General features: G+C 42.8%; 1 protein-coding gene across 1 annotated transcript; it reads right to left on the reverse strand.

The window, feature by feature from the left end:
* Positions 1 to 593: 593 nt before the first annotated feature.
* On the reverse strand, positions 594 to 23,706 carry LOC135539063 (phosphoribosyl pyrophosphate synthase-associated protein 1-like). Its single transcript, XM_064964934.1, has 10 exons — positions 23,114 to 23,706; positions 16,432 to 16,484; positions 13,483 to 13,549; positions 10,085 to 10,257; positions 6,704 to 6,819; positions 6,514 to 6,569; positions 6,225 to 6,379; positions 3,174 to 3,244; positions 1,194 to 1,340; positions 594 to 900 (listed from the first exon to the last, which is right to left on the reverse strand). Exons 1-10 carry the CDS (start codon positions 23,194 to 23,196, stop codon positions 742 to 744), a joined length of 1,080 nt encoding a protein of 359 aa, XP_064821006.1. The 5' UTR covers positions 23,197 to 23,706; the 3' UTR covers positions 594 to 741.
* Positions 23,707 to 23,804: the final 98 nt, after the last annotated feature.

Here is a 23,804-nt window from a genome sequence, read left to right on the forward strand (position 1 = left end):
TTCTGTGTGGTTAATGGGTTCAGTAAATTCCTTGATGTGCATATTCCGTTTACATCTATGAGCAAATGGAGATCCAATCCCCATTAACGCTGATAGAAAAATCACGAGGACCTCAGTCTATCATTTGCAAAGTGGCAGATTAAATAACCTATTCATTATGTTTTTTGTGTGTGCAGAAAACAGACTGTGTTGCAAGTGTCTATTCTTGTCCGATATCAGTTAAGAGGTATCAGTATCTGTGACTAAAATAGGCATTGCCACTTGTAACAATACTCTGCTCTAGTGCAAATGGCTGCGAAGGGCTTTGGGCCATGGGCAAGTAACTTCAAACCAATTCAGTAACCCTTCGAAAAGACTAAGCATGTACCAGTCTTGCTTCAATATTAGAGTTCAATTGATCGCAAATACATATTAATCAAAAAGGCTTAATTAACCAAATGCTATGCTGTAAAAGCTGCATACAATACACACAATGTGGGATTAAATGAAATGAATCCAAGATATATGTGCAGTTTGTGCTCCATGAGAGTCTGCATGGGCGATGTATTTACCATGCCCATAGTATAGCGGAGTACAGTAAAGGACTAGTGGTATGCATGAACAGTAGACATTTATTGAGAATGCAAGATATTCTGTTTTTACAAAGGAAGTCAATTAGAATGAAAAGAAACAAGTTCCTACGTAACGGAATTGAACATCCTTGGTCTCACGGTGTGAACGCGAGGTGTCTGTGCGTGTAGCTCAGTCATCCACTGTGATGTTACGGAACAGGTAGGCCATGGACTCTCCATTGTGGATGCGTCGGATGGCCTCGGCCAGGATCATACTGACGTCCACTGTCTTGATCTTGGGACACTGGAGCTTCTGGACCTCATGAGGGACTGTATTGGTCACCACTACCTGGGGGGGGGGGGGGGCACAAGGAGACAAAATGAAGAGCTAGGTTACAGCAGGGACTATGTTTAATAAGAACGCAAAGTTTTTTTTGCATATGTATTGCATATTACTGTATTTGGGTATTGGTTTGTGTACTTGTCTTTTGAAGAAAGCATAGATTGGCTTATCTAGCAAATAGACATAATTCCGACCTTGTGCAGCTTGAAGTATCGGAGCAGCACAGACTACCTACCAAACACAGCCATTTCAGGCTCAATAAAAGCCTGTGCGAGTGCAGCCTGTGTCCTTCCTCTTACCTCATCGATGGCGGATTCCTCTATGAGTCGCGGGGCCTCTGCTGAGAGCAGGCCGTGTGTGGCCATGATATAGATCTTATAGGCCCCCCTCTCTTTCAGAATCTCAGCCGCCGCGACAAAGTCCTCCACGTCATCTATGATGTCATCCTGAGAGAGGGAAACGACAAGGAAGGACTTAGAACAAAATAACAGTTATTAGCATCTAAATAACACACGAGATCTGTATCATACTGTATGTCCAAATACATCTTACATGAGAACTTCCTCAGAACAGTGAGGGTGAAACTTAAATAGTTTATATACAGTTGAAGGCAGAAGTTTGCATGCATTTAGGTTGGAGTCATTAAAACTAATTGGAGTCATTAACTCCACAGATTTCTTGTTAGTTAACAAACTATAGTTTTGGCAAGTCGGTTAGGACATCTACTTTGTGCATGACACAAGTCATTTTTTTCAACAATTGTTTAGACAGATTATTTCACTATATCACAATTCCAGTGGGTCAGAAGTTTAAAGGCACAGGCAACTTAGTGTATGTAAACAGCTTGGAAAATTCCAGAAAAAGTAGTCATGGCTTTAGAAGCTTCTGATAAATTATGTCAATTAGCCTGAGTCAATTGGAGGTGTACCTGTGGATGTATTTCAAGGCCTACCTTCAAACTCAGTGCCTCAGTGCTTGACATCATGGGAAAATCAAAAGAAATCAGCCAAGACCTCAGAAAAAAATGGAAGACCTCCACAAGTCTGGTTCATCCTTGGAAGCAATTTCCAAACACCTCAAGGTACCACGTTTATATGTACAAACAATAGTACACAAGTATAAACACCATGGGACCACACAGCCATCATACCGCTCAGGAAGGAGACGCGTTCTGTCTCCTAGAGATGAACGGACTTTGGTAAGAAAAGTGCAAATCAATCCCAGAACAGCAGCAAAAAACCTTGAAGATGCTGGAGGAAACAGGTACAAAAGTATCTATTTCCACAGTAAAACGAGACCTATATTGACATAACCTGAAAGGCCGCTCAGCAAGGAATAAGCCACTGCTCCAAAACCGCCATAACAAGCCAGACCACGGTTTACAACTGCACATGGGGACAAAGATTGTACTTTTTGGTGAAATGTCCTCTGGTCTGATGGAACAAAAATATAACTTTTTGGCCATAATGACCATCGTTACATTTGGAGGAAAAAGGAGGCGGCTTTCAAGCCGAAGAACACCATCCCAACCGTGAAGCACGGGGGTGGCAGCATCATGTTGTGGGGGTGCTTTGCTGCAGCAGGGACTGGTGCACTTCACAAAATAGATGGCATGATGTGAAATGAAAATTATGTGGATATATTGAAGCAAGATCAAGATAAAGCTTGGTCACAAATGGGTCTTCCAAATGGACAATGACCCCAAGCATACTTCCAAAGTTGTGGCAAAATGGCTTAAGGACAACAAAGTCATGGTATTGGAGTGGCCATACAAAGCGCTGACCTCAATCCCATAGAAAATCTGTTGGCAGAACTGAAAAAGCATGTGTGAGCAAGGAGGCCTACAAACCTGAGTCCGTTACACCAGCTCTGTCAGGAGGAATGGGCCAAAATTCACCCAACTTATTGTGGGAAGCTTGTGGAAGGCTACCCAAAACGTTTGGCCCAAGTTAAACAATTTAAAGGCAATGCTACCAAATACTAATTGAATGCATGTAAACTTCTGACCCATTGGGAATGTGATGAAATAAATAAATCCCTCTACTATTATTCTGACATTTCTCATTCTTAAAATAAAGTGGTGATCCTAACTGACCTAAGAAAGTGATTAAATGTCAGGAATTGTGAAAAACTGAGTTTAAATGTATTCGGCAAAGGTTTATGTAAACTTTCGACTTCCAATTTAATTCTTGCTTATTAAAATAGCTTGGACAATGCAGTTTTTTTGTTCCATAGGGGTCAAAGTTAAACATTAATAAGAGAGACGATAGAATCCTTACAACAATGATAGCGATGCGACCTCCCACATCTCCCACTACAGTGATCGGCGGTTTCTCCTTGGCCATCATTACTGAAAGAGAAAAGGAGAGAGGTTGATCATTACTTTCAAACCAGTGGTGCAGAGGAAATTAGGGGGAAAAAAAAATGAGATTCAAATTATTTGGTTGAGGAGAACGAGGATGAAGGGATCAAGTTCAACACCTGCAAAGACCATGCAAGACAGCTCTACCTCAATGTCCACAGACTGCTACAAGCGCTTCAGAATAACACTGAAAACTCATTTTGACAGAAGGGACAACAAGGTGAAATTATTTTGGCCACTGTAAGTATGGAGCAGCTTCAGGCATATTGTGATGGTAGCAACACATGGCTCACGAGTATAGAGCTGTCTTCCATTCCACAAATCAAACATCCGGTTTGGGATTTAGGGATCCACACAGCAACCCCATGCCATGCCAAATCACAACCAACTTCAAACCAGCGTCCTCGTCGTCAGTCCAGAGGCGTGTATTTAAAAACTCTCAGGGTTGAATCGTGAGGCTCTACACATTAAAAAATAAAATAATTTAAGGCTTCAGGGAGATGGGTGAGTTTTTAAATAAACAAGAATCATACCGTTGCTGAAAAATTCTAAACTAGGAATTGATCAAGAAAAAGGATGCAGGGGAACACAAGCAAGCTTTTCATCATGCCTCACTGGGCCTCGGAGGTGCTTGCAATGCTTCCTTCATCTCCATTTGGAGTTATAGAGACATAGTTAAATTGCCCAAATGGCATAACGTTTATGGGGAAATTATTGGCTCCATTAAATGTATGCCAATCACCAACCTGGCAGTGGAATACAGTAGGTGCCCTCTGGTAAGACATTTGCAGTAGCAGCCCTTTTGTTGGTTGCTTTGAAGGGGTCAAAGGTCAGATAAATGCTACATTTGAGGATGAGAGGCATGTTGAAGGGAATATGTTGACAAGCCACACAGTTTCAAACGGGTATTAATTGTTGTGCAACTCCAAAGTATACATGGGAAGAGGCATGTATTTGTCCATGATGCTTGCATGAATGCATCCAGCAGATTCTTATTGCTATCGGTAGGGTTGAATGCAATGATTTTATTATTAGAATTTTGGAAGTTCACAGTTAATTGTGTATTAGACCTAAAGGCATGTAAATGTCAAAAATGTATCAAGTGAGGAATACCGTACAATGTAAACTTGAGATTCTCTCCAAGACCTTGACACCAATTTGGAGGTGAAGAAATCTGCTGTTTTACAGATATTTTGTTTCAATAATCATACCAAATTTGGTGACAGCCAACAGTCTACACCAGGAGGGGTCTTCGGGCTTCACTGAGGTCCGGAAGGCCGCACTTAAAATTGACTACATTTCCTCACCGTCCAAATTTAAAAAATAAAATAAATAGTCCTCTATCCATTGCTTTTGGAATTTCCAATGCTCCCACGACTGTCTGGCTTTCGTTTCGATGACTGCTAGCAGGCTGAGTATAAAGTGAAGAGACTATAATTGTAGGACCATTATCATCTCTACACAGTTCAGATGTGGTTTTAGTCATTTCAATGTCGACTGAGCTTTTCCCCTGACTGTTTGTTTGTTTTTGTTTTAACTCAAACCCCCACATATGTTTGACCCCCGCCCTCGGTCTAAACACTGAACTGAGATCTTCACAAAGGGGAATTTAGAAGGTCAGTGCTGCTAGAAAATGGAAACTCCCTCAGGAGACATCAACATTACATGCAGGCAGGTATAAAAGATCACAGATAGTATTGCAGGATAGGAGGTTAGAGGAAGAGAGAGTGGAGCGTTACGGTCGTACTTGGGAGCTCTATGCCTGGGAATGAAGCCTGGTGCCTCCCTGCGTCTTCAAAAGATAAATGGCATACGTCAACACTCATTACAGAGAGTAAATAATAGACAGACAGACCAAGGCAGCATACAGACAATTCCACAACTGAAGACAGGCCTCCTGGTCCTATTTATCCAAGGAACGCAATCAAATAAAAAAAGTTTAATATAAAGAATAAAACAGGAAAAAAAGCAAAGATTAAACGTGTCACTTTGCTCCGTATCTGAATTTAGCTGCTGTTTTGATAATGTCCGTACCCTGTTCCTGTATAAAGGAGGAGAAATGGAGAGGAGTATGAGAGAAATAAATACAGCCGCTATATGAAAAGGAGGATGAAGAAAAAAAAAAAAAAAAAGAGGGTGAGAAGAGAAATCCAGAGGCTGTGTGGAGGAGAGGAACGAGGAGGTTAGAGGGGAATGGATGCCTGTTATTGCCTGCAGTATTTCACAGGCATCTGCAGTAGTGTCAGGCTGCTGAGAAGGAGTGCTTTGTTGCTGAACCAACACATACTACAGCCCAGACTAACTGAACAATTCAGTTGTCCACTGTCAGCATGAGGACAATGTGTGGAGGTCCACTTTGCTACTTGTGCCTTAGGGCATTCAGGGCTGGATATTTTTATAGCATTTCTGTGACAATTGGATTTGTAAATAATAACTTGCTATGGGTTGTTATTCGGACAGATTACCACTTTTCCAGTCCATAAATGCAAAATGCAAAATATAGTTTGTTCTCTTTTCTGTAAATACTGTTCCATTAGATCTCTGTAAAGCCTCCGTTTGACCCAATGCCATGTTTTACAGTGGCTCTTCAATGGATAGGATCAGAGTCTGGGTGTATGTCCGTTCACAAGTTAATGCATGCTACATGGGAGGCCCATCCCAGTGCCGTCTACTCCCATAAGCAGTGAGGATTTAACCCTGCTGTTCAGACTCATTACGTCTCTATGGATTCCTCAGATAGACAGCAGTCAGGGCTCAACTCATCCTGTCCCGTGACACTCGTGGTTACATACCACTGTCTGCTGATTAGGCAGATTATATACATGAGAGCACCGCAACTGTGATTTTTGTGTGTTAGGGTCAAAGGCAGGGGTATTTTCTAGTGTGTGTGTGTGTGTGTGTGTGTGTGTGTGTGTGTGTGTGTGTGTGTGTGTGTGTGTGTGTGTGTGTCTGGGGGGGGGTATCTTACATGGCAGCTCCAGACCAGGGTGACCAGAGGTGGTGCGTCCTGAAGACATTGGAGGGGGTGAGTGTCTTCCGTCGGCCATGTCAGACTCTGAACACTGGGCCTCCCCGTGCATCACCGCCAGGCCCAGCCGCAGCCGCTCAGCATAGGATTGAGCCCTGGAACACACACACACAAAAAGGATTTAAAATACATACAGAGCAAACACAGTTACCCACAAATCTGCAGCCACAAACACACTTCACATCATTCACTATCCATCTTGCTGGAAAACTCCCAACCTTTATGTTACCTCTTGGCCGCTGAAGGAGACTTTGCAACGATAATGGCATTTCTGTAGTCTGGAATCTAGAAACAAATAAACATTATCCAACATGATTTCACAGTTCAACACCACATTAAAACTAAACTTTAGTCAACAAATGCATGATATGATTGAAATTATACAAGTGACTGGAGGATTCTGGGTAATGTAGTCTTACTTCCTCCTGGATGTACTGTAGCAGGAAGGGCGAGGCACGCAGGTTATCAACAGGGAAACTGAAGAAGCCCTGGATCTCCTTCTGGTGTAGGTCCATGGTGATGATGTGAGTCAGCCCTGTGATAACACAAGTGGGTCAAGCCAGTGGTCTAAAATACTTAAGTAAAAGTACTACTTTTGTGGGGGGGGGGGGTTATGTATACTTTACCATTTATATTTGACAACTTTTACTTCACTACATTCCTAAATACAATTCTGTACATTTTACTCCATTTTCCCTGACACCTAAAAGTACTCGTTACATTTTGAACGCTTAGCAGGACAGGAAAATGGTCCAATTCACGCAAATATCAAGAGAACATCCCTATTCATCCCTTCGGCCTGTGATCTGGCAGACTCACTAAACATAAATGCTTTGCTTGTAAATGTTGCATGTCGTCGTGTGACCCTGGTTATTCTTCCATAATAATAATAATAATAAACTATTCAACTGTGCCGTCTGGTTTGCTTAATAAGCCATTTGAAATGAGTTATTCTTTTGCAATTACATTTACTTTTGATAGCTAAGTATATTTATAACCAAATACTTTTAGACTTTTACTCAAGTACTATTTTACTGGGTGACTTCCACTTGAGTAATTTCCTATTAAAAGGTATCTTTACTTTTACTCAAGTATGATAATTGGGTACTTTATCCACCACTGGGTCAAGCAACACCCCGGCTAGACTGGCTTGCGTAGGTCCGCGTGCTATAATATAACTATAATCTTGTCCATCCCGACGTGTGTGAAAACCAAGTGTGAGTCAATTCTATTAATGTCGGGGCAGATCGACACAAAAACATTCAGACATTTATCTAGCTAGCTATTGCTAGCTAGTTTGCCTGGGAGATGAACATTGGATTGTTATTTAACCTGACATGCATATGGTCCTCTTTTTAGATGTTAGACCGACGGGTTATACAAAAATTGTGTTCCTCTACTCTGACGATTAATCCACAGATCAAAGATATAAACGGGAAACAGTTGGTTTATTCTCTCCTCATTAGTCTTACAAGCACCCACATGGGTTTGTAAACTTGTGAGGACCAAACCAAGTTCTATTCTGGCGTTCGGCAACCCAGACGCTCGTTGACGCACAAGTGCAATGTGGATGAAATTATTGAATAATGTGCATATGTACATTTGAGAGGACTTTTTTGTTGTTGCTGAATTTATATGTCAACATAGCTCAAGCAAAAGGAAGCGCTCTCATCCATTTATATGCAGACGATAGTCTTATTCTCAGCTGGCCCCTCCCCGGATTGTGTGTTAAACGCTCTACGACAAAGCTTTCACTGCCCTTAACCTTGTTCTGAACACCTCCAAAACAAAAGGTCATGTGGTTTGGTAAGAAGAATGCACCTCTCCCCACACAGTGTGATTGAGGATTTAGAGCTTGAGGTAGTCACCTCATACAAGTACATAGGAGTATAGGTAGATGGTACACATCAAAGCTGGAGGCTATCCTCTCCGTCACCCCAGCTGCCAAACTAACCCTGATTCAGATGACAATGCTACCCATGCTAGACTACAGAGATGTAACTTATAGATTGGCAGGTAAGGGTGCTCTCGAGCGGCTAGATGTTCTTTACCAGTCGGCAATCAGATTTGCCACCAATGTTCCTGATGGGGCACATCACTGCACTCTATACTCCCCTATAACCTGGTCATCTCTGTATACCAGTCGCAAAACCCACTGGTTGAGCCCTATTTATAAAACCCTCTTAGGGCTCCCTCCCTCCTGAGATACCTCCTGCAGCCCTCATCCTCCACATACAACACCCATTCTGTCAGTCACATTCTGCTAAAGGTCCCCATGCAAACACATCCCTGGATTGCTCCTCTTGTCAGTTCACTGCAGCCAGCGACTGTAACGAGCTGCAAAGAAAAAAAAACTCAAACTGGACCGTTTTCTCTCCATCTCTTCATTCAAAAAGTCAATCATGGACACTCTTAGTGACAGTTGTGGCTGCTTCACATGATGTATTGTTGTCTCTACCTTCTTGCTGTGCCCAATAATGTTTGTACCATGTTTTGTGCTGCTACCATGTTGCTCTGCTGCTATGTTGTTGTCATGGTGTGTTGCTGCCATGCTGTGTGTTTTGTCCTACATTTTATTTTATAATCCCAGCCCCCGGCCTTTTTGTAGGCCATCATAGTAAATAAGAATTTGTTCTTAACTGCCTTGCCTAGTTAAATTAAAGGTTGAATAAAAAAATAAAATCACAAATTTTCAAAATGTACAATATGTTCAAAATTTCCAAAATGTACTATAAGTTACAAATTTGCTAAACGTATGATGCGGTTAAGGTTAGGGTTAGCTAAAAGGGTTAGGGTTAGCTAAAAGGGTTAAGGTTAGGGTTAGCTAAAAGGGTTAAGGTTAGGGTTAGCTAAAAGGGTTAAGGTTAGGGTTAGCTAACATGCTAAGTAGTCGAAAAGTAGCTTAAATGCTGAAGTTATCCGTGATGAAATTCGAACTCGCAACCTTTGGGTTGCTAGACGGTCGCCTTATAAGCCCACCCAACCGACTTCAAATTTTAGCCTGAGACCATCTGTCTTATGTAAGCATACGTAACATCTCATTCAATTTCCGTGTCCAGGATTTACATTTCCTGCTACGTCTAATAGATCATCAAGGACAACAACCACCCGAGCCATTGCCTGTTCACCCAGCTATCATCCAGAAGGCGAGGTCAGTACAGCTGCATCAAAGCAGGGACCCAGAGACTGAAAAACAGCTTCTATCTCAAGGCCATCAGACTGTTAAATAGCCATCACGAGCACATTAGAGGCTGCTGCCTAAATACATATACTTGAAATCATTGGCCACCAATAATTGGAACATTAGTTACTTTAATAATGTTTACATATTTTGCATTACTCTTCTCATATGTATATACTGTATTCTGTCCTATTCTACTGTATCTTAGTCTATGCCGCTCTGACATTGTTCGTCCATATATTTATATATTCTTAATTCCATTCCTTTACTTATTTGTGTGTATTGTTGTGATATTGTTAAGATTTACTTGTTAGATTTCACTGCACTGCTGGAGCTAGAAACACAAGCATTTCACTACACCCGCAATAACATCTGCTAAACACGTGTATGTGACCAATACAATTTGATTTGAGACCAGGCTGCGTTACCTCACAGTATGCCAGCAGCATTTTTTCCCTCCCATAATAACTATGTATAACTCCTACCAAATTATCCATGTCTACAACTTATCTTAGCAGAGTTTTAACCATCTTCCTACAACATTGTAATCATTTACGCAACAACAAAAATGATTGGTATCACAACAACGAGAAAATACACTAGCCATATAGTAACATACCGGCTTTAGCGAGCATGGAGGCCAGCAGCTTGCAGACAATGGAGCCCCTCTTCCTCATCTTGCACTGCTTGCTGTAAGGGAAGTAGGGGATGACCCCAATGATGTTCTTGGCACAGTTAGTCTTGAGAGCGTAGGCCATGACCAGCAGCTCCATGATGGCCGTGTTCACGTCTCTGTGTAGGACAAAATAACCATTCAAAAAGGCAATGGAGACAGATGGATAGAGGTAAGAGAAGAGTCAAGAGTAGTTATTGTAGATATTTCAGTAAACTGTTGAATAAAACTCTTGTGTTATGGTTTTAAATTTGCATGTCGTAGTAACTGACGTGGTATAGAATTCAAGATGTCGGCGCGTCTCAAGACCACATTAGCCCATAGAACGTTCACTCTCGGAGTTAAACACTCGTCTTTGTTGACACACATTTGAGTATGACGCTCGTCAGTATCATACAACGTTAACTTACTTGAGCACCACACTAACAGTCGTTCCCTAAACCCTGAAGTATAACCTTGAAAGCTACGGGGCATTTCTAAATAATTAAGCCTCAAGATCAGCCAGTTCATGAGAGAAGCAGAGGCAACCGTTGTTGGGGACTTGATGCACTGTTACTAACTATAATTAGTAGCTTAACTAATACAAAGAGTGCAATGCGGTAGTGGCCAAGGCAGCATCCTGAAACAGCAAAGCCAACCACAATAATTAGGTTACCTCAACCCCAATTTCACCCTTTGCCCAACCCTACATATGTTCTAAAAAAATGCATTCAGGCTAGAATTTGTGGGGGGGGGGGGGGTAAAAAAATATTAATTTTGGGGGAGGGTAAACCGCAGTCACCAAGTTCCTGACATCTATTGCCACTTGCGGTTTAAGATAGAGTCCCCCTTGGGATGCAAAAAATATATATTTTAAATGTGGACTCACAAATTAACACAGACTGGTCTTGGGTACCAGGGCCGGCCCGCTCATTAGGTAGGATTAGGTGGCCGCCTTTGGTGGAAGATTGACTAGAGCGCTATTTTCTGAGCTAAATTGACCAAGATTCACCTCCAACAACATCACGTAATACTACCCAAAAACAATGACAATTTCTCTCAACCTGTGGCATTTGGGCTTTTAAAGTGAGCGCTGATGCTGCCCTATGATAAGTAGTGCAAACTTTGTCAAAAGCAGGGACGCAAAATATTTATCTTGTCCAGTCCAAGTGCACCTCTCCAGGGCGCTGCGGCGTTCCACCAACATACCATCCAAAGAAATGACATAAATCATGTAGCATATGGTAGAAAGAGTATGTGGCCTTTTCTGTAGCCTACAGGCTGGAGACAAAATGCATAACAACGTAATGAGACGGACACTTTTTTAAATGTATTTTTACATCATACAGGTTTCTCCAATCAAATAGCCAAACCTAAACGACGTTCCAATCTGATAAAGAATGTGCTGACATTATCAAACATATCCTAACGACAGGACAGGTCAAGGTAAAATAGACAGTCAGGCTACTCAGAATTGCTGTCCAGGACATTCATCCCGTGGGATAAATTTCATGATCAGTGGTTTCAAGTTTGTATACGTACATTTTTTACAAGTTGATATTAGTAAAAAAGAAAATCCTCTATTTCCCGCTGTGTAAACACATTGCAAATAGGCTCAGGATAACTCCTACTGATAAAATTGGATCGGTGATACAGCTTAAATAGCCAAATTGATTTGTCACAGGAATCAGGACTAATAAAGCCAATGCAACGGCCTGTTTTACAAATGATGGGCCTACACCATTGTGGGCTGACATGGTAGGCTGCACCCCAGTAAGCACGGACCGACAGTCTTTTGGACGTCTTTTTTTGTGTTTTACCAATGCTAGGCCTACCACATGGGCATTCATAAAATTACATTTTAGACAACACTGTAGGCCAGGGATGATTCGTGTCACATTTTTGCCCTAGATAACACATCTGACACCAATAATCAACGAATCATTATCTTCAGTTTAGAATGAAATTAGTTTCAGCAGCTGTGTTGACTAGGGATGTGGAAAATGTTTGACTCCCCTCCCACCCCCAAGGACTGGAGTTCCCCATCCCTGCAGTAGGCTATACCTCAGTAAACACAGACGGACAAAAAAAATAAGTCCAAAAGGCGTCAGCATCAGTCTGGACCAGCCTTTATTTGGAACAAACAGACCTCTATGAATTACATCTAGTCAACTTTCATTCAGAACCGAAAACGAACATCATTTCAATGTCCGGAATAGATTTATTTTTACCTTTCATTCAGAACCTAAATTGAACGTCTTTCCAACATATTTTTGCTTACTGGGACTATTCTTGAAGGGGCGGCAATTTTTATGTCTTGCCTAGGGATGCAGAACTGGCGAGTAAAATACAACTACTACCAGGGATAAATATTGTAAATTAATGTTTGAAATAAAAATGTATATCATGCTCATGTGGGATTAGAACTCCAAACCATTGAACGATGAGCCACAAATTAGTCAGAGTTGACATGGCCACCTTTGTCACTCATTTCTTGTTATGATGGATATACCTCGAATATAAAATGTAGAATCCTCATAGCCCCCGTTTTTATTCTTCGTAAAAGCACATAAGTGTATGAAACGGTAATCAAAAACATTGACTTTGGTCATATGTAGAAATGTGCCTTTCTGCCTTTTGAATTTTGTGTAACGTCAGTAGTTTAGTCAAGGAAGCCTCATGCAAAATATATTGCCACACTCCACTTACGAAGACCAATGTAAATAAGGAGTGCTGTCACCTGCTTTAATAGTGAGCCTTGAGGTGGTACCACCCAGCACATCTCGAAGGGAGAGGATTTCATACCAAACCCCACCCTTGAGAAGCTGAAGAGGCACCCTCTCAAGTTGTGCACCGGGGCCTCCCACCCTCTCAAGGTGCCTTCTTTACATTATGATTTCAAATGGTTGAATTTAACCGCTAGGGACAAAAAGAGTTAGATTTACTACTAAAATACCTAAACATATCCCTTCTGCAATGAACTGTCAAAATGAAGATCAGAATTGAGGTGTTTCACTATAAATAAGCCAAAAACACCTGGTTTTCGATTTAAATAAATAAAAAGTTCAGGAAAGTTACTCTTTACAGGTCAGTGCCCCCTAGCTGACTGTTAATATTGCTCTCTCTCTCACAACCAATGAATGACATAACCACTGGATGAAAAGATGTTGGTGGAGACAAGAGACCCACGGGTGTAATTCTGACTGATCAGCAATGTCTGCCTAATTTCACAAGAGAATACATTTACTTTCCTCTCATCTAGTTTCTAATGACCCATTTGGTTCTGTGGCGATACTGCAAATCCCACCAACTAGAATATACACACGTAAGACGGTGTAGAAGACATGACACCCGGATCCTCTCACCTTGGAATGGTCTGAATGATAAAGATGTCTTGACCACGAACAGACTCCTTCACATCCACCCTAGTTTCTGAAAATAAAAAAACAAAGCAAATCAGTTTCATTTACTATGCAAGTAACCTTTCACTGTCCCGTTTACACCTTTATATCCTGTGCATGTGACAAATAAAAATGTATGGTATTTTATATAGTGCGTGGATACCAGAGACAGTAATGTTAACAACATGACCTGCAACAAAGACAAATTAGGATATAACGTTAGGCCAACGAGACAGTGTCAAAGTTCTAAAATTATTTTATTTAGTCACAATCACAACCTTAAGATATTAGCTTGCCATTAACTTGTAAATAATGATCTTGTTGTGAGTTTATTTTCCTAGAATAATAAATACAAATTAGCTAAATGAATACGTTGTCAGCTATATGATATGGTCATATTGCTAAGTCAAACGACACCGCTGGTTCTGCTCGCACTGCCCTACCCTGTGCTCTGACCTCTTTCTCCCCTCTCTCTCCAGATGAAATCTCGCTTCTTGTGACGGCCGGCCGCCCAACAACCTGCCCGCTCGACCCTATCCCCTCCTCTCTTCTCCAGACCATTTCCGGGGACCTTCTCCCTTACCTCACCTCGCTCATCAACTCATCCCTGACCGCTGGCTACGTCCCTTCCGTCTTCAAGAGAGCGAGAGTTGCACCCCTTCTGAAAAAACCTACACTCGATCCCTCCGATGTCAACAACTACAGACCAGTATCCCTTCTTTCTTTTCTCTCCAAAACTCTTGAACGTGCCGTCCTTGGCCAGCTCTCCCGCTATCTCTCTCAGAATGACCTTCTTGATCCAAATCAGTCAGGTTTCAAGACTAGTCATTCAACTGAGACTGCTCTTCTCTGCATCACGGAGGCGCTCCGCACTGCTAAAGCTAACTCTCTCTCCTCTGCTCTCATCCTTCTAGACCTATCGGCTGCCTTCGATACTGTGAACCATCAGATCCTCCTCTCCACCCTCTCCGAGTTGGGCATCTCCGGCGCGGCCCACGCTTGGATTGCGTCCTACCTGACAGGTCGCTCCTACCAGGTGGCGTGGCGAGAATCTGTCTCCTCGCCACGCGCTCTCACCACTGGTGTCCCCCAGGGCTCTGTTCTAGGCCCTCTCCTATTCTCGCTATACACCAAGTCACTTGGCTCTGTCATAACCTCACATGGTCTCTCCTATCATTGCTATGCAGACGACACACAATTAATCTTCTCCTTTCCCCCTTCTGATGACCAGGTGGCGAATCGCATCTCTGCATGTCTGGCAGACATATCAGTGTGGATGACGGATCACCACCTCAAGCTGAACCTCGGCAAGACGGAGCTGCTCTTCCTCCCGGGGAAGGACTGCCCGTTCCATGATCTCGCCATCACGGTTGACAACTCCATTGTGTCCTCCTCCCAGAGCGCTAAGAACCTTGGCGTGATCCTGGACAACACCCTGTCGTTCTCAACCAACATCATGGCGGTGGCCCGTTCCTGTAGGTTCATGCTCTACAACATCCGCAGAGTACGACCCTGCCTCACACAGGAAGCGGCGCAGGTCCTAATCCAGGCACTTGTCATCTCCCGTCTGGATTACTGCAACTCTCTGTTGGCTGGGCTCCCTGCCTGTGCCATTAAACCCCTACAACTCATCCAGAACGCCGCAGCCCGTCTGGTGTTCAACCTTCCCAAGTTCTCTCACGTCACCCCGCTCCTCCGCTCTCTCCACTGGCTTCCAGTTGAAGCTCGCATCCGCTACAAGACCATGGTGCTTGCCTACGGAGCTGTGAGGGGAACGGCACCGCAGTACCTCCAGGCTCTGATCAGGCCCTACACCCAAGCAAGGGCACTGCGTTCATCCACCTCTGGCCTGCTCGCCTCCCTACCATTGAGGAAGTACAGTTCCCGCTCAGCCCAGTCAAAACTGTTCGCTGCTCTGGCCCCCCAATGGTGGAACAAACTCCCTCACGACGCCAGGACAGCGGAGTCAATCACCACCTTCCGGAGACACCTGAAACCCCACCTCTTCAAGGAATACCTAGGATAGGATAAGTAATCCTTCTCACCACCCCCCCTTAATGATTTAGATGCACTATTGTAAAGTGGCTGTTCCACTGGATGTCAGAAGGTGAATTCACCAATTTGTAAGTCGCTCTGGATAAGAGCGTCTGCTAAATGACTTAAATGTAATGTAAATGTAAATTATTTGAACTGGCAAGCCAGCTAAAAAGCTAGAAACTAACCGAAACATTGTTCAGAAAGTTGCTTTTAGTTGCCTGGTTTTCAAGATTGACAGAAACTAAAATCATTTTTAAACAGATGGGATTATTGGTGTTAAAATACACCAGTTATGCCATTTTGAACCACCAGGGTGCTGTCAACATACAGCCTGTCTTTTGTGTTTATACTTTTTCAGAACGACAAGTTTGATGTTGGACGACAATAGAATGTTCATGGTGTCACTGCAACAACTGTATACAGACATGTCAAAAAACATAGTGTAAACCTTTAGTCTTAATCTTTGTTTAGTACACTACTGTACTCACTCGGTTTAGCACATGGCCTCACGTGAATCCTTAAAGAGATGGGTGGGGCTAAGGCTTAAGAGGGTGTGAACGATAATGAACAGGTGTAGACAAAGAAGAGCTCTCCAATAGGTGTCACAAAACATTCAAGGGCCATTTAATCAAAAGTGAGGTTACATGTTTATCAACTTTTAAAGAAGAAGTACTTTCCCAATTGTTCCTCAACTGTACTGTATGATACCATTTTCTAGCTCTAAGTCTACTTTTATCCCATGTAAAAAATTAAAATAAAACTATTTCAAATTTTGCCAAATAAGACCGAATCGAGCTGGTCGTTAAGAATATGTCCTTAATGTTTTGTACACTGTGTATACTGTATGAATCTGAAACGGATAACCTGGCATCTCACCTCTGTTGGACTCTTGGTAAACAACTGACTTTCCCAAGTCTACGCCAAGCCGTCTGCAAGGAGAGAAGGAATATGTTTGACAGCAAGTAAACACACAACTAAATTGTCCACACACAGGAGGAATGCCCGCCTTGTAAGTAACATGCCCAACTGTCATCCATCATTATTATTATTAATAAGAATAATAATTATTATTGTGGAGGCTTATATTTGTCCTATTTCATAATACAAGTGTATTATGCACGTGTGAATTGGAAATGTGTTTTTTGCATATTCAAACTCAACGAGAGAGTATCAGACAGTGGGGTCACACCTCGGGTCTGCCATTACCAACAGTGACCCTGGAACATTTAGGGTTAAGTGCCTTGCTCATGGGGACATCGGCAGATTTTTCACCGTGTCGGCTTGGCGATTTGAACTAGCAACATTTGTTAATGGCCCAACAGTAACTGCTAGGCTACTTAACTAGTCCACTCTCGTTTCCCAAATGCCCTGACCGTTCAAAAACATTGAGTGAGAACAGTGAGAGTGTCAAACAAAGTTGTTTATGACATGGCTACTCGCCATCCGCTGAAGTGAAAGCACTGATGTTGGGCGTCTAGGCCTGGCCCGCAGAAGGCGTTCCAATTCATCCCGAAGGTGGTCAATTGGGTTGAGGTAAAGGGTTCTATGCAGGCCAGTCAAGTTCTTCCACACCGATCTCAACAAACTATTTCTGTATGGAACTTCATTTGTGCATGGGGCATTGTCATGCTGAAACAGGAAAGGGCTTCCCCTAAGCTGTAGTGTTAAGATTATCCTTCAGTGGAACTAAGGGGCAGAGCCAGAACCATGACAAACAGCCCGAGACCATTATTCCTCCACCAAACATTACAGTTGGCACTAAGAAGTCAGGCAGATAGTGTTCTCCGGGCATTGGCCAAACCCAGATTCGTCTGTCGGACTGCCAGATGGTGAAGCATGATTCATCACTGCAGAGACCCCGATTCCACTGCTCCAGAGTTCAATGGCGGTGAGCTTTACACCACCCCAGTCGACACTGGGCATTGCGCATGGTGATCTTAGGCTTGTGAGGGGTTGGGTTAAATGCAGAAGACACATTTCAGTTGTACAACTGACAAGGTATCCTCCTTTCCCTTGTGTGTGGCGAACAGTTCTTGTGCTGACGTTGCTTCCAGAGGCAGTTTGGAACTCGGTAGCGAGTGTAGCAACCAAGGACAGACGATTTTTACACGCTACGCGCTTCAGCACACGGCGTTCCTATTCTGTGAGTTTGGGTGGCCTACCACTTCGCGGCTGAGCAGTTGTTGCTCCTAGATGTTTCCACTTCACAATAACAGCACTTACAGTTGACTGGGGCAGCTCTAGCAGGGCTGAAATCCTATGACGGGGCCACGTTGAAAGTCATAGGTCTTCAGTAAGGCCATTCTACTGCCAATGTTTGTCTATGGTGATTGCATGGCTGTGTGCTTGATTTTATACATCCGTCAGCAATGGGTATGTCTGAAATAACCAAAACCCACTCATTTGAAGGGGTGTACACACACTATATACAGTTGAAGTCGGAGGTTTACATACATCTTGGCCAAATACATTTAAACTCAGTTTCACAATTCCTGACATTTAATCCAAGTAAATATTCCCTGTTTTAGGTCAGTTATGATAACCACTTTATTTTAAGAATGTGAAATGTCAGAATAATAGCAGAGAAAATGATTTTAGCTTTTATTTATTTCATCACATTCCCAGTGGGTCATAAGTTTACATACTTAGTATTTGGTAGCATTGCCTTTAAATTGTTTAACTTGAGTCAAACGTTTTGGGTAGCCTTCCACAAGCTTCCCACAATAAGTTGGGTGAATTTTGGCCCATTCCTCCTGACAGAGCTGGTGTAACTGAGTCAGGTTTGTAGGCCTCCTTGCTCGCACCTGCTTTTTCAGTTCTGCCAACAAATGTTCTATGGGATTGAGGTCAGGGCTTTGTGATGGCCACTCCAATAATTTGACTTTGTTGTCCTTAAGCCATTTTGCCACAACTTTGGAAATAGGCTTGGGGTCATTGTCCATTTGGAACACCCATTTGCAACCAAGCTTTAACGTCCTGACTGATGTCTTGAGATGTTGCTTCAATATATCCACACAAATTTTCAAGATATCGACAAAATATTCCTCCTCATGATGCCATCAATTTTGTGAAGAGCACCAGTCCCTTCTGCATCAAAGCACCCCCACAACATGATGCTGCCACCCCGTGCTTCACAGTTGGGATGGTGTTCTTTGGCTTGCAAGCATCCCCCCTATTCATTCTAACAATGGTCATCATGGCCAAACAGTACTATTTGTGTTTCATCAACCTAAGTGTATGTAAACTTCCGACTTCAACTGTAGTAAGTACACATCATGCTTTCGGGATAATTATCTTTTCAGATTCCACAATGATTATTTAGTTGTTGACACTCCATCACCACACTCCTTCTCTTACTCATCTTTGTTTCTTTAAATATTTTCATAGAGAACTTTCGCTACTGTCATGAGTAAAGGGCTGTAGCAGCACACAAGTAGGCTACAAATGCATGCTGGGCCGGGCATGCCCTGGGCTCGTGAAGTGAGCACTACTGGAGCAGGCGAGAAGGCCAATGCTCCAGCCTTTGAGAATCTCGCTCCAACCCCGGTCCGCTTACATACTCTGCAACTGATGAGTACTCTCCTTCAGTGACAAACTGCAGTGACGTGTGTTGACAGTCACTGAGCTACACGTCATTTTGCATGCTGAGAAATCTCAGGCAATATTTTTTTATTTAACCCAGTAAAATTCATACTGTGCCCAGCTTCGCACGCTGACCAACGTGATGTCGGCTGCCTGTTCGGGATCTTGCTCATTAGCAAGGCACTTTCAGCATTCAAATTCTAAACTAGCTTGCGTGATAGTAGGCTTTATTAGATGAGTGACAATCTATGTAATTAGGTTAGGTTATTTAACGAGGCAAGTCAGTTAACCGGCCAAACCCGGACGACGCTGGGCCAATTGTGAACTGCCCTATGGGACTCTGTAGTGACACAGCCTGGATTCTAAGGCACTCTAGCACTGAGATGCAGTGCCTTAGACCGCTGCGCCACTCGGGAGACCCATCTATGTGCTGTTGAAAATGTTTTTAACGGAATAAAAGTAAATTACCGGAGAGAACTCATTTAATCTAACTAGGCAAGTCAGATAAGATGAAATTCTTATTTACAATGATTTCCTACCCAAACCCGGATGACTACCCCGGCCTAACCCGAATGACGCTGGGCCAACTGTACGCCATTATTGGGACTCCCGATCACGGCTGGTTGTGATACACCCTGGGATCGAACCTGGGTCTGAAGTGACGCCTCTAGCACTGCAACGCAGTGCCTTAGATGGCTGAGCCACTCAGGATTCCAAACGGACTCATCTGGCTATACCTGCTGAACAGGCCTTACAATAGATTTTATTTAGATTGTTTAGGTTCACAATCAGCAATAGTTTTGGTCATTTTGCATTAAACAATCAGTGTATATGCTCATTTTTAGATATACAGGGTAAAGTTGATGAATTCATAATAAGGACAGCAATCACTTGTGAGGCGCACTGCATGGCCAAGGTGAGAAGATCTCTCACAATTGAGACATGGATTGTGTGTGTGCCATTTAGAGGGTGAATGGGAGACAAATATTAACAAACCATTGCTCTTAATATTTTGTACATTCAGTATATATTCATTGACTCATAATTTGTAAACAATAAATATTGAAACATTCCTAGCTCGGACACTTAATCTGCAAAAATGACAAGTTTGATTAGTGGGTGATGGCGATTTCAGAACCAAAGTGGGGGGGGGACAAATAATAGGCGACAATGTCTCCCCTAATCTGATAGGTAATATAGATGCCTAGTCTCCCTTATGGGTCAGCTCATGTGCCTACATAGTACATACACCACAGACATACATTATTTACACACACACACACAGTCAGCTGATATAGATAGTTACACTTAACTACACAATTTTCCCAAGAGATCGCCCTTCCAAGCAGCCATCATACCGCTTCGGAAGGAGACACATTCTGTCTCCTAGAGATGAACGTACTTTGGTGTGAAAAGTGCAAATCAATCCCAGAACAAAGGACCTTGTGAAGATACAGGAGGAAACAGGTACAAAAGTATCTATATCCACAGAAAAAGGAGTCCTATATCGACATAACCTGAGAGGCAGCTCAGCAAAGAAGAAGCCACTGCTCCAAAACCGCCATAAAAAAAGCTACGGTTTGCAACTGCACATGGGGACAAAGATTGTACTTTTTGGAGAAATGTCAACATGTCTGATGAAACAAAAATACAACTGTTTGGCCAAAATGACCATTGTTATGTTTGGAAGAAAAGGGGGAGGCTTGCAAGCCAAAGAACACCATCCCAACTGTGAAGCACAGGGGTGGCAGCAACATGTTGTAGGGGTGCGTTGCTGCAGAAGGGACTGGTGCACTTCACAAAATAGATGGCATCATTAGCAAGGAAAATTGTGTGGATATATTGAAGCAAGATCTCAAGACATCAGTCAGGAAGTTAAAGCTTGGTCACAAATGGGTCTTCCAAATGGACAATGACCCCAAGCATACTTCCAAAGTTGTGGCAACATGGCTTAAGGACAACAAAATCAAGGTATTGGAGTGGCCATCACAAGCACTGTCCTCAATCCCATAGAAAATTTGTGGGCAGAACAGAAAAAGCATGTGCGAGCATGGAGGCCTACAAACCTGACTCAGTTACACCAGCTCTGTGAGGAGGAATGGGCCAAAATTCACCCAATTTATTGTGGGGAAGCTTGTGGAAGGCTACCCGAAATATTTGACCCAAGTTAAACAATTTCAAGGCCATGCTACCAAATACTAATTGAGTGCATGTAAACTTCTGACCCACTGGAATATGTGATGAAAGAAATAAAAGCTGAAAGAAATAATTCTCTACTATTATTATGACATTTCACATTCTTAAAATAAAGTGGTGATCCTAACCGACCTAAAACAGAGAATTATTACTTGGATTAAATGTCAGGAATTGTGAAAAACTGAGTTTAAATGTATTTGGCTAAGGTAAACTTGCTAAAAGCTAAAAGAAAGGAACAAGGTGGAGAGATAAGTGTGCCATTGTTGCAAAGTATCTCTAAACTGTAAATCAGATCTCTTAAATTTTGTTCACTGTTCTATTATCTATACAATAGGCCATAATTCATTTTGGCCCGGCATATTCCCATTTTCAAGGAGCTCTCCATTTTGAGTGGATTATTTTGCTTAAAAACCTTTAGGCCAACCTATAGAAAAATAAAACAACAACTATCTCTGCCCAGCCAGGCAAGGGTGTTTAGCATCCCCAGTGGCTCCGCTGTAAGCCTGCTTTCCAGGCACCTTCGCAATGGCCAAACTCTTGTTCCTAAAAATTACCCTTTTTTTACCACTTTTTCATGGTATTCAATTGGTAGTTACAGCCTTGTCTCATCGCTGCAACTCCCGGTATGGACTCGGGAGAGGCGAAGGTTGAGAGCCGTGTGTCCTCCGAATCACAACCCAACCAAACCACACTGCTTCTTGAAACAATACCGGCTTAAACCGGAAGCCAGCCACACCAATGTGTCAGAGGAAACACCGTACACCTAGTGACCTTGTCAGCGTGCATGCACCCAGCCTGCCACAGGAGTCGCAAGAACGCGATGGGACAAGGACATCCTTGCCAGCCAATCTCTCCCCTAACCCTGACGACACTGGGCCAATTGTGTGGCGCCCCATGGATCTCCCAGTCGCGACAGAGCCTGAACTCGAACTAGGATCTCTAGTGGCACAGCTGGTACTGCGATGCAGTGCCCTAGACCACTGTGCCACTCGGGAGGCCAGAAAGAATGTAATTGAATGAATTTTCTGACCAATGCATGTTACATTTGTATCAGTTTGGGGTCTGCGGACCGATGCACTTGTATCTTAAACATGTGAATCGGAAACACGGGGCAGTCTGGGGCCAGGGCAGCAGCTGTAACTGCTCCTATGTTTGAAATACTGTTTGCTGAGAATGGGATCTGTTTGTTAGCCATGTTTGCTTGAAGTCTCAAAGTTGTGTGAGACATCATCCTCTCTCATCCTTGCAATTTTGAGTGGCAGATTCTCTGGAGACTAGCGACCTAAAAGTAGACTTAATAGGCTGCTTTTACACAGACAGCCCAATTCGGATATTTTCAAAATACTTTTTTTTTTAAGGAGTGGGGCAGTCCTGTCCCTTACTTATTTGATTGTTTATTGGATATGAGAGAGGAACGTTTTTGCTGAAAGAGCACTGGGACGGATTCAAACCCACACTGGCAGCGGTACATGTTCTCTGAAGCAGCGGCCTATAACGCTAGACCAGTTGTTCCCAGGGGTACTTGGCCTATCCACAGGGGGTACTTGAGAAGACTCATGAGACCATAGGCCTACTGGTAAAAATGCACGAGGGGGTACTTCTAGGGTACTCCGGCAGAGCAAAACTCAGTTGGTGGTACAGTAACTGAAAAGGTTTGGGAACCACTGCGCTTGGACATCACTAATTTCTTTTAACTACGTTCAAATTTCAGTTGAAGAGAAAAAAAATGTAATTTGAGTGAGTTGCAAGAGATTAATGTGAATGCGTAGCATTTACTTACTCTGTGATCTTCTTGGCGAGCTCTGTACATGCGGTGGTCGAGTTGGCAGAAAAGACACGGTACCCACTTTTTGAGATATTCATTGTTGAGTGACTATAGGAAAACGTTGAAGTGTGAGAATGACAGACGAGACTTGAGGCTCAATAAAAGTCAATGACCACGTATTTTGCCTACTCACGTTGACTATCGACTATAAATTCAGGATTTAAGAACACGGAAATACGTCGAATGAGTGCGGAATGTTACAAAATCTCAAAGCAAAAACACTGGCCTACATGTAGCTAACCTACATAACTGGCGTAAGTAAACAAGTCTATTTATCGATCGCAGTATGACTGGTCTAACAAACTAGAAACGGATAAACTGAGTTGTTCCACATTCGCACATAGATCTGTTGGCTACTCTATGAAAAACGCGCTCCACCTAATTCTTCAATTCGAAAAAATATTTTGCAATAGAAGTACACTATAGCAGACTCGTATAATCTCAAAAAGTGTATACAATGTTGCTTCTAGCGTAGCTAATGTAAACTTTGTAGCAATGAGGTTGCATCAAAGAGAAGAAAACGAGTAATTTCATTGGGTAGCCCAGGATTAACCTATTGGCAGTAGAATAATCCAATGCGAGTGCTGCTTTGGAACAGAGGAGGGTGGTTTGTGCGAATTTTCAACCACTCAGAGCACTTCAATCA

This window comes from Oncorhynchus masou, chromosome 5 (genome assembly GCF_036934945.1).
Source record: "Oncorhynchus masou masou isolate Uvic2021 chromosome 5, UVic_Omas_1.1, whole genome shotgun sequence".
In the NCBI taxonomy this organism is placed as follows: Eukaryota; Metazoa; Chordata; class Actinopteri; order Salmoniformes; family Salmonidae; genus Oncorhynchus; species Oncorhynchus masou.